The sequence below is a fragment of the Cricetulus griseus genome (assembly GCF_003668045.3).
Source record: "Cricetulus griseus strain 17A/GY chromosome 1 unlocalized genomic scaffold, alternate assembly CriGri-PICRH-1.0 chr1_0, whole genome shotgun sequence".
Classification (NCBI taxonomy): domain Eukaryota; kingdom Metazoa; phylum Chordata; class Mammalia; order Rodentia; family Cricetidae; genus Cricetulus; species Cricetulus griseus.
In genome coordinates this window covers 256,964,464-256,981,631 of record NW_023276806.1, presented here as the reverse complement: position 1 = coordinate 256,981,631, position 17,168 = coordinate 256,964,464, and the positions used below count along the sequence as shown (strand labels likewise).

Genomic DNA, 17,168 nt, shown 5'->3' with positions numbered 1-17,168 from the left:
AACAGAAGGGACCTCAGCCTGGGAGGACACAGCCTGTCCTCAGGGAGCTCTAGTCAAAGGTGGGCACAGCCTGTTTTCAGGGGGTTCCGGTCTAAGGGGTCATATCCTGTCTTCAGGGGGCCTTAGGCTGAGGGGGACCTCCAGACTGAGAGGGACACTGTTTTGTGATATTTTGACAATAAAGTTTGCTTTGAGTCAGAGGGAGGAGCTATCCACTAGCTGACCAAAATTAACCATAGAAGTTTTGGAGGACTGAGGACTGATAGAGAGGAAGTAGTAAGGTGGGGCTGAGATCTCAACCCTTTCGGATGGTGGAAAGGAAGAGATAGAGGGTTCCTTGATTGTCAGAATACGATCAACATATCACATAACAGGACACAGCCTGTTCTCAGTGGGGCCCAGACTGAGGGAGACATGGCTGTCCCCAGGGGGCCTCAGCCTGAGAAGGACACAGCCTGTTCTCTGGGGGTTCCAGCCTGAGGGAGACACGGTTGTCCTTGGGGGGTCCCAGTGTGGGAGATGGCGCTCCTACAAAGGGGGCTCACTGTCATCAATCCATGCCAGAGCTAACACTAAGGAAGAGATTTCTCTGTGGCCTAATATGTGGGGTCAAAGGTTTCTGGAAGCCATGTGACACCAACAGAGGAGCCTGTGCCAAAATCAAATGCCTATCAGCCTAGGCAGTTCCAAGATGCTCAGCTCACTGCCTGATCATTTTGCATGGTCGGTTTGCAATATGGACTTGCAGATTGTGTGTCTAATTCCATAATCTTGTTACCGTGCTCGACTTGTAAAAACAAACCCAGGGCTAAAGGTCAGGTGGCCAGTGCCCAGCTAGCCAAGGAGTGAAGGGACCAGGTGAGGGAGATGGATGATGGTCCCTAAATGTGACTGGGCAGTTGAGGGTTTCCATGGCTGGGACATGGGTCAAGCCCTTGGTGTTAAGATCAAGACAGTCCTATTTCTGCAGGCTGCTAGAAACTTCTGTGCTAGAGCAACCTGGCAGCTGTGTGAAGGGCATCTGGAGGGAGACACTGTCTAACATCTGGCCTCATTGCTGTGGGGCCTCACACTGCACTTGACACGATGTGCATAAACCTAGCAAATCATGAGACAGGGGCCACCCTGTCACTCCATGGTACCCAGCACCCTCTTCTGGGGAGAACAGGGCAGAGGTAGACATCAGATTTGGGATTAAGTGGGGGATTTGCCTGGATATCTCCTTGATATAGGACTACTGAGCCAGCCTAGAGTCCATGATGGGAATGGAGCCGCAGTGGGGACACTTTGTAATTCTCCATCTCTGGGGAGCTGCAGTCCTCCATCTCCCTCCCCCAGGGAAGAGCAGCCTCAAGCCCCTGACTCTGTTGTGCTGGTCAGGGGTCACCAGCAGGTGCCTCAGGGCTACAGCATGTCCAGTTTATTTTTGTAGCTCCTTATTACCACCATGATGCCTGATAAACACTCAAAGTACTCACAGGAGACTGAACCCTTGGGGACATCCCCCTTGTGACTGGGGACAGGGCTTTCTCTGTGTCCAGAAGGAAATGGCCTGGACAGAGCAGAGGCATTTCCTAGACTAGATACTTCATTCATGCATGCATGCATTCATTCATTCGTCGGGCAGGGAGTGTAAAGTGGCACACATGTGAGGTGGAAAGACAGCTTGTGGGCATCGGGTCTCCTCCTACCATGTGGGTTCCAAGGAGTGAATCAGGTGGGTGGGCTGGCGGCCAGCGCCCTTCCCTGCTGAACCTCTCAGCGGCCCCCAGACATTGCAGTCTGCATCACTCCTGTGAACAAGGCGGAGATGAAGGAAGATTATTTTTATGCTTTGTCTTTGGTCCTGGTATCATTTCATCTTTTCTTCATTACTGGGTGATCTCTAATTTTAATGAGTAAATTGATTTCAACAAATGAAAGCAGAATATTTAGTACATTTTTTTAGACAGGCATACATAAAGAGAAAATATAGAAGAAAATGAAATAGCAATGTTCTCAGCAAATTTTTACTTATGGATATCTGCACTGAAGCATAACTTCCATTTTTCCTCAAACAGCAATAATCTTTCAACAGAGTACAAAATAGTTTTCCAACTTAAAAAGTAGACAGGCAATTTGAAACACAGTAAGGTGCTATAAAATTGGTTTGGTGTTGTTGGCTTTCTAAAAACAATTTTGGAATAAGAAATAAGTAAAAGCACAGGAGAACCTTGATATAATATGTGTATTAGATGGCGCCCTTGTGGTATTGGTCCTAGGTTCACCACTTAAAAAAAAAAAACAGAGGAGGGCTTTGGATGGTGGCAAGCACCTGGAACCTAGCACTGAGGTGAAGGCAGGAGGAGGCTGAGAATTAAAGGGAGAGGGGGAGAGGGAAGGGGGAAACATTCAATCCCGGTGGGAGGCAGAGCAGGTGGGGCAATGAGACCAGCCTGGTCTAGAGAGTGAGTTCCAGGGCAACCGGGGCTACACAGAGAAATACTTTCTGGAAAAAAACAAACAAACAAACAACAACAAAGAACTGAAGGGCATCCTTTTCCATAAATAGACAGTCCCAGATTCTAGGCCAATATGAGCTATATGAAACCCTACCTCAAAAAAAAAAAAAAAAAAAAAAAAGAGTGAGGGGTTTCATAACAGACCTCGGATCATTTAAAGACTGGCAAAGACCCACTAAGAGGACTAATCTCACAGTTTAAATCCCTAATACCCACATAAAAAGCCAGACAGGGTGACATTTGTCTGTGACTTTAGCACTGGAGAAGCAGAAACGACAAATGACAGACCCCTAGAGCTTCCTGACTGGCCAGCCTAGCCTAGCTGGTGAAGTTAGAATTTAGGAGAGACCTTGTCCCAGAAAGGGGTGAGGAGTGAGTGACTGAGGAAGAGGGCGCACTTATACACGCACCCACAAGACTGAGGAGCTGATGGGTATCCGTGGTAGAGCGCAAGCTTAGTGTACCTGAAGCAGTGACTACAATCCGCATCATCAAGAAGAAAGGAGTGATTGCACCATTGAGTTAACAATGGACAAAAATAGCATTTGTGCTGAAAGACTATTAATGGACAAACACGTCTATAGAAATAGGCAAGTCACTTCATCTCAAGGGACACTTCATTTCAATGCAATAATAGACCCCTGCCTCAGGGTCACTGAAGGGAGCTGACTCACAGCAGAATATGGCACTAGAGGGTGGTGAATCTCACTGATGCCGTCTGTTACCAGTGAATAAGTAAGGGTTTCATTTTTTGTTTGCTTGTTTGCTTGCTTATTTGTTTTTGAGACAATGTCTCACCTTATAGTTCAGACTGGCCTGGAACTTACTCCATAATCTAGGCTAGGCTCAAACTCCTGGAAATCCTCCTGTCTCAAATTCCTGAATGTTGGAATTACAGGCATGGGTTACCACACCAGCTAGAAATTTTATAAATACCACAATAAGCAGACTTTTTTTCTAGTAAAAGATTGAGGACAAGACAAGAATAAATAAATACAAATCTAGATAGCATTAAGTGTTTGCTGATTAGAAAAGCAAAAAGACTTCCTGAAAATAACAAAATGCTAGAAGATATTACTTCAGGTTGCCCTCTTGTCACTGAAGATTTATAAGAAAACAGGGTGAGTTTTGATCTATCTGGGATGATTTAGTTGGGATACTGACTGAAGTTGCAGGATAAACCCAAGGTCCTTTCAAGGTCTCTTCCCATCCAAAGACTCTAAGATTAACCAGAAAAAAATTAATTATGTACAACCTACTCATCCAAACCTAAAAATATTATAAATATGTTTTATTCTTAGCAAATAAGATAATAACCAAAATAAAAGTTAGGTTCCATTGACAGCTGAGTATGGTAGCCAGTGCCTATAATCCTAGCACTCAAACACTAGGCAGGAAGACTGCCACAACTTTAGGGTAGGCTAGACTACACAGTAGGTTTCAACAGTTTGTATGCAGTGTGAGCTTGTATCTCAAAACAAAAACAGAAAACTAGAGACGAACCAGGTGTGGTAGAGATCACCCTTACTCCCAGCACAGGAGAGGCAGAAGTGTAGACACCAGCCTGGTCTATCTAGTAAGTTCCAGGCCAGAACTTCAAAACAAAACATTTCTACTTGATGAACAAAAGAAAACACAGCTTAAATTTAACATTGGACTCCTTAATGATAAGGTCATCCATTTTCAGCAGGCATGGTGACCCAAGCCTTTAATTCCAGCATAATGGAAACATGGATCTCTGTGAGTTAAGGCCAGTCTGGTGAACATAGCAAGTTCCAGTCCAGCCAGGGCTACATAGTGAGACCAATGTCTCATAAACAGAAAAGATCAAAGCCAGCAGTGGTAGTGCACACCTTTAATCCCAACACTCAGGAGGAAGAGGCAGGTGGATGTCTGTGAGTTCCAGGCCACCCTGATCTACAGAGTGAGTTCCACAACACTTGCAACCTCTACAAGACTTCAAGGGGAAAAGGCATCATTGTGTATCTGAATGTACACCAATGAAATAATCTCAAAACTGGAAAGATGGCTCGGTGGTTAAGAGCATTGACTGATCTTCCCAGAAGACCCAGGTTAGATTCTCACACACAGCTCACAACTGTCTGTAACCCCAGTTCCTAGGGATCGGATTCCCTCTTCTGCAGTGCCCCTCTGCAGGCACCAGGCATGCATGTGGTATATAGACAACGTGCATGCAAACAAAGCACCCATTCACATAAAATTAAACTTTAAAAAGATTCTCAACAACAGTTTGCATCCTCTGTCCTCCTGAAAGGAGGCTACACACTATCTTTCACATTAGTAAATGCAAAGGAAAATACTCAACATTCTTAGCTAAATGCAAACACTTTAGAATGAAAACCATTAAAACACACTACCAAGAAAGAATAACCTTAGTTTTGTCCCAAATTCTAGTCTTCCTTTTATTCTCCAAAATGGCCTTACAGGACCTGGAAGATGGTTTGAGGCCAAGCCTGACAATCTGAGTTCAATCCCCCCAGTACCCCCATGATGGAAAGAGAAAACCAACTTCCCACCTCCACATGTGCTCCTCACACATACAAATAAATAAATGTAAATAGTTTCATTAAAAATAGATCTTACAAATCAAAAGGTTCTAAAGAATATCAATGTGTCCTTACTATTCACAATCATGAAATAAAGCAGGCAGAGGAACTGCAATCTTACCTTACAGATTTTTTTTCATAAAAGGTACTCATAAATGCATTATGTAATCTAAAAGATGAGTCCATGGCTCTAAAACTCTCCACAACTCTACACTCCCAACATTCTTTCTTATAGTCTGCAAAACTGGGGAGTAAGCAACTACACAAAAATGTTCCGCACAAAGCTGAAAGTAGCTTAGGAACGCAATATCCTCAGAGCCTTGACTTCAACTTCCCCTCCGGAAACTTCCCTGGTTGGCTATTCACCTTTCTCTGAATGGTTTCTCCTTATTCTCCAGTCCCTGAAAATAACGAAGCAGGAACCTGGCTGATTAATGAAACAAAAAGAGTCTTAGCTTTCTCTAACCCAGTGGTGCACTCGAACTCTTCAATGGAAAGGAAAATGCTGTCCATTATACACCCTGGTCAGCACTTGTCAGGTACAAAACTCCTACACCACCCACCCAAACTATCACAGCACACAGGCACTTAGAAAATAAACACAACTCTTTTACCCTTTAGCACATCAGTGAAACCAAAGGTTTCTAGGCACCTAATGCTGCCACTTTTAATATTACACAACAACAAACTCAAGTGAAAACGGGTCTCATCTTTTCAAAGTGGACATGAAAGTGGATTTTCAAGCAATGAAAGATGGAAACTGAATCCAAGACTCCTTGAAGAGAGAAAACGATTTCTGGAATTTCCTACTTCTAGGGACAAAAGAACTCACAAATTCAATACACATTTCTCTTCACAAAGAACTTCTCTGCAGACCCTGCCCGGGCCCCTACTTTGCAGGTTCTACCCTTGTTCCTAGGGCCCCCTTCACTCACCATGGTTCCTTATCTTCTGCATCAAAGGCCTCTCCACTGGATTCTTCACTACAGCATTTGTGCCCTGGCCCTTCCAGACCTTCTGGGGCACCTCAGGGCAAATACATATGCAGTCCCCACCCCTGTGCAGCCCACCACGGTTCTACACCCATCAGGGCTCTCCCAGCTTCCCTTCTCTTACTCCCCATTCCATCCTTTAAATCCCAGGGCCCACCTCTTCCTTGCTCATCTTCTCAGGCTGCTTTTCAGTCAATCTTTGCACTCCACTATCTTGACCTTGCTGAATCCCATCACTAAACAATTCCCCAGCCCCCTCCCCACCGCCCCCGGGCCTGTCCCATGTAATTCCTGTAATTCCTGACACCCTCTTCCAAATTCCTTTCAGCTTTTTCTCCCAGAACTGCCTGTCCTATTATCGCCCAGCTCTAAACTCTCGTTTCTTTAGTCCTTCCACAAACGCTCCAATTTCTGACTCCACCTGGTTGTAATCCAGGTCTCCTGTCTCCCTCACTTTGCGAATTTACACCCATCAGCCAGCTATTGGCCTACACCTTGTGGATCCCACCCCAGCCGATCCCAGCCCCTCAGTTCATCCCTGGCTCGGCACTAGTTCACACCCTTGTCACGTCTGGCTCTTAATCACTCTCTCTCCTACTCCCAACTATTAAGCGGTTCTGCTCCTTGTCTTCCACTTGCAACTCTTCTGCCCCTGGTACCCCTCACCCCAACACCACCCACCTGCCAAGCCTTGTCTCTTCCAGACCCCTGCTCCTAGCCCTGACCCCTGATCCCTCTTCCCAGCCCCGGGCTTCCTAACCTCATCCCGGGGCCAGCCTGGTTTTCCTTTTCCCTCCTCTTCCCGGCTCCTAACCCTTTCTCCTACCCTCATCTCAAACTCGGCACCCGCTGCCCCCGCAGCGTGTCTTCCCCTCTCTTTCTCAGGGCTTTCACCTCAGAACCCAGACGTCGCCCACACCGCCAAACGCGCAGCGCGCGCGCGCCGGGGCTATCACCGCCCGTCGTCCCCGCCCCGGGCGCCCCAGGCCCGCCGGCGTCGCGATCCCGCCCCCTGCCGCCGCTCCTCCCGCCAGCCCGGCGCGCGCCGCCTTTGTCGCCCCTCACCCGGTGTGTGAGAGGCTTGTTTTCCTCCTTTAAAAGGGGACGGGAGGGGAGGGCCGGCACGCCGGGGCCGGGTGTCCCGGCCCCCGAATGTCCGCGCGGGTTCCCAGACACCGCAGCCCCCCACACCCCCCCCGGGCCGCCTCCTCGGCCGCTCCGCCGGCCCTCCGCCCCCTCCCCAAGCACCCCCTCTATTTACCGCCATCATCAGCACGCGCGAGCTGTCACCAGGGCGCGGAGACCAGCGAGCAGACCACGCCCCCTGTCGCCCATTGGTCCGCCGGCCCAGCCCCGCCCCCAGGGCCCCGTATTGCGCCAATGGCGCGCCTCCCGACCGCGACCCCTGGCCTCAGCGCCCTCTCCGCGGGTTCGCGCCGCGGGCACCAAGTTCTGGTCAGCCGCGACCCCGAGGCCGACTGCCCGCCGGCGTGAGGGGACAGGTGCGAAGTAGCGCGGGAGAGTCCCCGGCAAAGTTTGGTTGAGGCACCAGAATACAGAAGATTTCTAGACAAAGAGACTCTTAAAGGTTTTGTTATTTTCTTTACGGCGCAGCGGCAGCCAGCGAACCCTGGAGTTCCCGAGGCAGCATTTGCAAAAGTTAACTCTTGGCGCCCAGACAGGCACACACGTGTGGACTCTTGCCACTGATGACCCAGGCGGGATTCAGCTGTTTTTATGAAAATCATCTTCAACCGGAGGATTTTGATCTTTGCCCCCAAATGGGGACTGGGAAATAAATCAGATCGAGGTGACAGTGGCCCTAAGGACTTCTGAGAAGGATGAAGTCTATTCTGAAACAGAAAGGAAAGACTGGCTTGCAAGGTAGGCAAGCTTCATGGGCACACTGTCCTGACAGACCTTGCAGGGGTGGGGGGGGAAGATCCCTCCAAATAAGATAAACAGTGTTACAACACCCAAGACAAGGCTAAGGAGGATAAAGACATTTTTAGCTTAAGAAAAAGAAAAGGAAGTAAATGTATATTATATGCTACAGTGATTCAAGGCTTTACATCTGTAAATAAGAAATAAGGAAGCAAAAATGGCAATCATTAAAAGATAAAGCCAAACGTGGTAATCAAAGCAATTAGGAGGCAGAGGCAGGAAGGTGGCATTAAGTCTTAGGACTCTGTAGACTGCATGGTAAATTTGGGAGTTTTGTATAAGTAAAAAGACCCTGTCTCCAATGTAGCATAGGAAGAGCCTGAGGCCCTAGGTTCAGTTCCCATGGTGGAGGCCATGTTACCTTTAACAGTTCTGTTTATGGAATTTTAAGTTGTAACTCCTTAAGTGAATGTAATAATAAAGTTTTACAGCTGTTTTTCCTTCTCTTTTCCCAGTTCCCAGCAACTTTCTGAGAGAAGACAGTTAAGTGTCTTACTCAGGGTTCCTAACAAGGTGCTTTTCAGAGTGAGGAATCTGGATGCCACTTAAAATTTAAGGAAGCTGTGTGCTCAGAGTAGCTAGGAGGAAAACAGTTGCACCACCGTCAGCACACATTACACCTGTGGTTCCCCAAGTCTGTGCCCAGGGGAGTGCATGGGATCTTAAGGTCCTTTCAGAGGTTCTCTGAGCCCAAAATAGATTTAAAATAATATTGGAAGCCATCGGTCTTTGTTGTGGGAATGTCATTTGCACTGACAATAAAAAAGGAAGGGCAAACCTCAGTGGGTAAATGTACTTGCTGCCAAGCCTGCCTTCCCAGTGTCCTCCCCTGGATGCACACGGTAGAAGAGCACAGGCTTCTGCAAGTTGCCCTCTGACCCCTGCACAATAAGCACAACACACACACACACACACACACACACACACACACACACACACACACACGATTTAAGGATGATGCTGTCAAGATTGTTCAGCCTATGAAGCACTAACCACCAAGCCTGACATCCTAGATTTGATTCAGGGACTACAGAGGAGAAATAATCCCCAACACTGTCCTCTCACAGCAACATTCGGATACCTAGTATTATAGCAGTTCCCAATCCAGCCCTCTCATCCCTTAAACTGGCAGCCCCAGCATGCCTGTCACAACCCCAGCCTTGCCTTTCCTACACAACCAAAGATTCCCACTTAGATTCAGGTCAGGACTCTCCACATTTTCCTTTTAAAGTGCTCTGTGTGGGGGGGGGGGGATGTACCCACACACTAGTGTGCCAGTGCATATTAGGGAAAAGTACACACGTGGCATGCTACACCGCTACACCGGCACCTGGTGAAGTCAGCACTTTTGTGGAGTTGGCTCTCTTTCCACCTCACTTGGACTGAACTCCGATCACTTGGCTTGAGTGGCAAGTACGGTTACCTGCCCACCCATCTTGCAGGCCTTAAATTCTCTTAGTTTTGAATTTTTAAAACAGTGTCTAGGTAGTCCTGGCTGTGCTGGCATTCACTATGTAGACCAGGCTAGCCTCAAACTCAAGAGTTCCTCCTGTCTCTGCCTCCTGAGTACTGGGATTAAAGGTCAGCTGGGCTAAATTCTCTTTTTAATGGACTCCCGAGACAGTTCAGTATAATTTAAATTGAGCCTATATGCAGGTAGAGATGGCTCAGGAATTAAGAGTGTTTACTTCTAGAGGAACCCAATTCAGTTCCCAGCATCCATATCAAAAGGCTCACAATTGTTTATAATTCCAGCTACAGGGGATCCAATGCTCCCTTCTGGCTTCCTCAAGCACTGCACTTACATGTACACAACACACACACACACACACACACACACACACACACACACACACTCTGTCTCTCTCTCTCCCTCCCTCCCTCTCTATCTCTCTCTCTCTCTCTCTCTTCTCTCTCTCTCTCTCTCTCTCTCTCTCTCTCTCTCTCTCTCTCTCTCTCTCTTCTCTGTCTCTCTCTCACACACACACACACACACACACACACACACACACACACACACACACACGTTTGAAAATATTTTCAAGTTAGCCCTGCTATATGATTGGGCCTGGGATGACTAAGTTGGAAAACGACACAATGCAAGAAAATCAAGAATCTTTGCCTTGGAACTGAGGAGACAGCTCAGTCAGTAAAGTCCTTGCCTGGCACATGAACACCAAAGTTCAATCCCCAGAACCCAGGTAAAAAGGCAAGTGTAGAGGACTATGTGTGGAATCTCAGCAGATCTCTGAGGCTTGCTGGCCAGCCAGCCTGGCTGAATCGTAGCCCCAGGTTCTAGTATGTATAAAATGATGACAATCATTCCCCCTTCCCCTTAAATTTATAAAAATAATCCCAATGTTCACACAATTGAACCTTCAAGAAGTTATGTAATGACAACTGTGCCCTACAGTATTCTAAGAAGCCCCATCCAGACTTGCACATGAAAGCCAGATGACACACTGGCCTTCTCAGGACACATAGTTCACACTGCTGCCTCTGCCAGCAGAGCCATTATCAGTTGTTGTGTTAGCCAGTTTCCTTCAGTGTTGTGTTTCCATTCATTGACAAGGATGAAGCAAAGTACCCATGTAGCAGTTCTTCAAGCTTGATCACATGTCACTAGGTTTAAAGCCAGTCAAGTGTGAGCTCAAATGGAAAAGAACCAAATGAAGGGACTGAAGAGACAGCCTAATAGTTAAGAGCACTTGCTACTCTTACAGAAGACCTAATTCAGTTCCCAGCACCTCCATCTGCCCATGACACCATAGCCAGGGAATCTGATGCCCTCTTCTGGCCCCCAAGGACACTGCATGCATGTATACACACACACACACACACACACACACACAGAGAGAGAGAGAGAGAGAGAGAGAGAGAGAGAGAGAGACAAACACACACATACACACACAGAAATTAAAAACAAAATATTTTTTTAAAAAAGCTAAAATGAAGAATACCGGAAATGTGCAAGCAAGCCAACTACAACTAACAAAATGTTGACTGTGTATGCTTCTCTTTTATCTTTTAGGACCTGAGCCGCTTCTTATGTAGGAGCCTAGAGTCCCTGTTTGCCGCATTTAACTTCAGTGTTTTCAGGAGTTTGTATGTTCAAAATTCTGTCTGCACATTGTCTCATCCACAAAAGATTTGAGGCAACCTATAGAAAGTTCAAAGTAGACAAACTGCAACAAGACCAGATATGGAACAGAAGGCCAAAATGTAGTATTTGTAAATTTTATTAACACCCAAAATATACCTCAATTTTTGAAGTGCATAATAAAATAAACATTAACAACAAAAGCAAAGTGAACAATGTGGACAACAGATCCTCCAGCCAGGAAGGTATACTGAGTTTCCCTGCCAGCCAAAGCTAGGGTAAACATGGGCAGCACCTCACAGCTGCTGTAGAAACAAACATGCTCTGGAAAGTCTGCTTAGCTGTCCTCTGAGGACCACACTACACTTTGTATATCAGCAATTTTCCCAAGCCTACCTACATGTATCTCAAATGCTAGCCTGGTTCACTGCTTCCGTAGCAGGTATGAGGTAGGGTAAGCAATGGTATCAATGAATGACTTCAAGGCGCAAGTGCGACAAGAGGACAACTTGGGAAGTACAGTGCAGAAGACCCTAAACAGAGAGTGGAGAGTCAGGAAAGCATGCCTGCAGTGATTTGAGCAACTCTCTCTCTGCTCAGTGGACTGTGAATGTGGAGCCAACAAGTGTGCTTACATCCTGTGGTAAGAAAAACATTGGGGGGAACAAACAATAAGACATAAGAAGCCTAGTTCATGCTAATCCTAGAGTTAATTCTGCCCCTGGGGACTGAATGCCCCTGAATTACTAAGGTAAGAAATAAAATGTGCTTTTAGCTTTGCTACAGCAGCTTAGCCTATGGGTTCACACAATGCAAGCCAGAAAGGGAAACTATCAGAGTTCAAAGGATGAAAGCAACAGTCCAACTGACTTGGTTCTCAAATCTCTGCAGCCAACAAGCCATAAATCGAGAGAAATCCAGTCATGTCACCCAACCATCTCCAGGAGAGGCCAGCCACGTCCTCAAGCTAAAGGGGGTTCCACCCAGCACAGCCACACAACACAGTGTGGCCACAGTGGCCTATACCAAATCCTCAGGAACAGGGGACACATACTGTTTTCACCTTCAGTGCTGGCAGAAACAACCCTGTTCTACCTTTACCCTACAGCAGGAGAGCCCAAGCTTGAATTACCATTTTTGAAGACAAGCCAAATCCAGTTAAGGCATGAAGTAAAAAACAGCTGTGATAGGGTCAGGAGCAGAGTCCAGAGCCCCGGCACACAAGCTACAGCTTGGAACCAGCCGGGGCCAGGGACAAGGACCCTGCGTACAGCACCTGTTCCTCCTGAGCAATACCATAGTGACAGCTTAGACGGTGGGCAGCTGCCAGTCACTAGCGAATTCCAGCCACTGGCACTTGCTGCTGTTTTCAGATCTTGTTGAAGAGTTCCATGTACTGTATCATGGTATCTGCTGGCCCATACACAGCATCATGACTATTTCCAAATACTGTGGGGGGCCCTGGTGTGTGGCTACCTAGAAAACTCTGTAGGAACTCAAGCAGGAGGCTCCAGCAGTCACTAGCCACTACACAAGGGCCATACTCCGCCTGGGACAGTAGAACAGACAGCAAGGGTAAGGACAAGGTTGAGGCCTGTTTCACTCTTCGCTCCCTCCTCCTGCCACTGCTACCACTGAATGTCACAACTGAAAAGATTTAGAGAATCTTGGCCCTGGAGGTTCCTTAAAACAAACAACAACAAAAAAACAAAAAACAAAAAACAAAACAAAAACCTGCCATTAGATCATTTTCTGAACTACCTAGGATGCTCCCCAGACTTAATTTCCTCTGGTTTTTACTTTCCAACAGGATCTAACTGTGCAGCGCAAGCTGGCCTCAAACTCAGAATCCTCTGGCCTCTACCTCATAAGAACTGAGACAGGAGGCATGCACCAGCTCTCCCAGCCTTAGAGCTCCTTATTCTATACACTGCTTCACAGGAATGTCACTCACAACTACAGTCACCAGGCCTCTTGACAGCCTGAATCCCTTAGCCAAATGCCTTTCGGGGTATTTCCTCTCTCTTGTTGTTGTTGCTGTTGTTTTCAAGACAGACTTTCTCTGTGCAGCCATCGCTGTCCTGGAACTTGCTCTTTAGATTAGGCTAGCCTGGAACTCAAGGGATTCATCAGTATCTACCTCCTGAAATGCTGGGATTAAAAAGTTTGTGTTTCAGCTTTGCTTGCTTACTAAATGATACATTTCAAAAGACAGGCCCTGCAAGCTTATATCTGTTTTATCTTGTTTTTGAAATCTTAGTTAATGCTGGACACATGATAGGCTTTGGACTTTCACTTCTAAAGCTATCTACCACCATATCCCCCATATATCACCTTCAATCCATACGTATTTAGGCTCAAAGAAGAAGGCTATCAGTCAATGAAGATGCTTGCCACCAAGCCTGATAACCTGCATTCAATCCCTAGGGCCCAATGGTAGAAGAAAGACCTGACTGCTCTGATCTCCACACACGTGCTGTGCATGTATACACCACGCCAGCCATAAGTAAATGTAGCAAGTTTTTTGACTAAAAAACAACTAGATGAAGGCATCTCATCTGGATATTCTTGCTCACCATGAAAACTGACGAATGCTGAAAGGAAAGTGTAGTTTTGTTCCACAGCTCTGAGGCCTCTCATAAAACATACTAAGAAGGGGGTACAGGCACATGACTGACATCCCACCTCCCAAGCACCCTTCAGAAAGCTGTCTCTCCCAGCCCTTCCTGGGAAGGGTGGTTGGCATCTCTGTATCCTTACTCCTCTGCTTTCCTGGGTTGTGCCTTCAGCCTCTCTAACCTTTGACCCGATGTGAACCCACGTCAATCCTAGGCCAGAGACGGAATAGCTAAAGAAGAGACAGAAGAACCCTAGAGAGGTGCTGGAGAGATGCTCAACAGTTAAAATCATGTGTTGCTTGCTCGTGGGACTGGGGTTGGTTCCTAGCACACACATAGTGACTAACAATTTCTTTGCCTCCAAATCCAGGGCATCAACCAGATGCCCTCTTCTGCCCTCTGTGGGCATTGCACACATGTGGTTCACAAAACATACCCACAGGCAAAATACCCATATACACAAACAAAAAAATAGATCTAAAAAATTTCTTAGAGAAACAGGCATGGTGACTCACTCCTATAATCCTAGCACTTGTAGGCTGAGATAGAAGGATTGCATGAATTCATGAATAGGCTACACTAAGACTCCTCTCTCCCCTTTTTTCCCCTCTCTCTCAGGCCTATGCTGTATTTTCAGCACCACGAAAACCAGGCCTGGTGAAATACACCTGGAATCCTAGCACTCAGGAGGTGAAGGCACAGAATTCAAGATAAATGAGACTGTCTTATAAAAATGAATAACATAAGAAAGAGGCCGAGTATAGTGGTACACTCCACAATCTCAGTGCTTGTGGGCAGAAACAGGAGGACCATCAATTTATCATCCTTTGCTACACAGTAAGTTCAAGGCCTCAGATATGAGTCTACCACCACTCCCCAAACAAAACATCCCTGTAGCAGAGGCAGGAGAGATACTAGGTGGGGTGGGAAAACTTCCAGAACCCTTACTGTGTAGCCCATAGCATATTCTGCTTGTCCTTCCCCAAGGTCTTACCTCCACAGAGATGCCACGGGCACTGGGCCCCATTGTGACTGTGCCCACCTTCACCAGGAAGTCACAGTACTGGTAGCGAGTACCCCGGGTCTCAATCTTGCTGGCCTTGGCACTCTGGAAAAAGCCCTTGAGCTTCACCATGAGCACATCGAAGTTGGTGTCAGCAATAAGGCAAGGCCCATTCTCAAAAAGGGCAAAACAGCTCAGGGGGTACTCGGAGTTATGCATCACGTACATCAGCTTCCCCGCCTGGCCTGCAAGGGACAGATGGCTCACTCGTGATCAGGACTGTGTCAACATACCCCAGGATAGCTCAAGTGCAGCAAACAAGAACAATTGGCAGTTGGTACCCTGGCAGTCTGAGAAGGGAAAGGATCCTTAAATGCTACCCTTTTCCAGAGAAGCCAGGCATCTGGAAAAGCCAGCCCCACAACAAGGGCTATACACACCTGAAGACCACCAGGGGATTCTTAGGGTGTTGAGAGCAGTTGTGTGGTGAGTTCACAGGTGGCTACTTTATCATGATGATTAGTAATCCATACAGAGACTCTCTTCTACCTTATCATCTGTAATAAATAAAACTAAGGGATGGTGGTGTTGCTTGGCAGCAGGCACTGGCCTAGTCCTTAGTTCCAGCCCCAAAACCTCAAACATAAAAGGAAAACTAAAACAGAAGTAACAACATCTGGTATATAACTCTGGACCTCAGGTAATGCCTCCTTTGAAATCAAAATGCTCTTACAGAGGCTTTGGAATAGGGAGCACAGACGGCCACAACCAAGCCGAGTTAAGTGTTTTTTGCCATGCCTTAAAAATCTGGCAGTTGCCAGGCGTTGGTGGCACACACCTTTAATCCCAGCACTCGGGAGGCAGAGGCAGATGGATCTCTGTGAGTTCGAGACCAGCCTGGTCTAAAAGAGCTAATTCCAGGACAGCCTCCAAAGCCACAGAGAAACCTTGTCTCAAAAAACCAGGAAAAAAAAAAGCTGGCAGTTGTTGCAAATGTTAATGCACCACTAGGAAAACAGTGTACCATGAAGGAACTTTAGCTCTAGGACCTGAAGCTATGCCCCTCAGCCCCTTCCCGGTCTCTGTCAAATAAGTTTCCTTTAGGATGTACTATTGTCCTAGTTGGTTAGATTTGGTTTGATTTTTTTTTCTTTTCTAAGTTTATTTTTATTTCATGTTCACTGGTGTTTTGCCTGCATGTATGTGGTATGAGGGTGTCAGAAGCCCTGGAATTGGAGTTACAGAGAAGTGTGAGCTGCCATGTGGATACCAGGTTGTGGGTTTCTCCCTGCTTATCTCCTGCTTCCACCCAGCTACCTCACTTCCTGTCTGTCCATAGAGACCTCCAGACCTCTATGGCAAGCTCCACTCTATGACCTTCCGAGAGGCTTTATTTGTACAAGTCAGATATCACCACAGCAGGTCCTGTGGAAGAACAGCCAGAGATCTTAATGGCTGAACCATCTCTCCAGCCATCCCCTCCCCCTTTTCTTGTTTTGTTTTTAGACACAGGGTTTATCTGTGTGGCCCTGGCTGTCCTGGAACTCCTGGAACTCACTCTGTAGACCAAGGTGTCCTCAAACTCAGAGATCTACCTGCCTTTGCCTCCTGAGTGCTGGGATTAAAGATGTGCACTACTGCCACTCAGCTTGGCTTGGTTTTTCTAAACAGGGTCTTGCTACATAACCCAGGAAAACCTGGAATGTGACTGTAACTCCCTAATGCTGGAATTACAAGAGTGTGCTACCAAAGCTGGCTTGATTTTCTTGTCACTTATTGTATGATGCCAGAGATAGATCCCAGAGTCTTGCACACTCTAGGTTAGTGCTCTCCACTGAACAGCCCAGCCCACTCACTGATTCTACTGGTTTTCTAGAAACTTTTTCTTCAAAGACAGGGTATTAATATTAACTATGTATCTCTGGATAGCCTGGAATCCACTCTGCAGACCAGGCTGCCTAAAACTCAAAGAGATCCACCTGCTTCCCAAGTGCCGGGATTAAAGACGTGCCCCACCACGCCTGGCTTGCACCCAACTCTTAAAGTGAATTCTAAGGATCTAAACTCAAATGCTCATGCTTGCAAGATAAGAAGTTTACCAATGAGGTCGTCTCTCTAGCCCCCCAATTTATTTTTTTAAATTTCCATTTATTTATGTTGTGGGGCAGGAGCACATGTGTGTCTTGACCTGTATGATTCAGAAGAGGGCACTTAGGAGAATCTGTTCTCTTCCTCCACCACATAGGTCCTGGGGATAAAACTCAAGTATCAGACTCAGTGGCAAGCACTTTTACCTGCTACACTGTCTTGTCAAAACCCCCTCAAAACAAAAAACAAAAAACAAAAGAACTTTTAAAAGAAGGTAAGGAGTCCACAACATAAAAGTGGCTCAAGCCTATAATGCTAGCACTCGAGGGGCTGAGGTTTGGACTGGGAAGAGCTG

The 17,168-nt window shown here is 46.8% G+C and overlaps 1 protein-coding gene across 1 annotated transcript; it reads right to left on the bottom strand.

Annotated features, from left to right (window-relative positions):
* Positions 1 to 12,437: 12,437 nt before the first annotated feature.
* LOC100771888 (mediator of RNA polymerase II transcription subunit 20) lies at positions 12,438 to 16,157 on the bottom strand. The gene is given in 2 exon segments (XM_027389234.2): positions 12,438 to 12,653; positions 14,717 to 16,157. Coding segments are annotated over 2 exon segments (453 nt in total). The 5' UTR covers positions 14,954 to 16,157.
* Between the last annotated feature and the right edge of the window lie 1,011 nt (positions 16,158 to 17,168).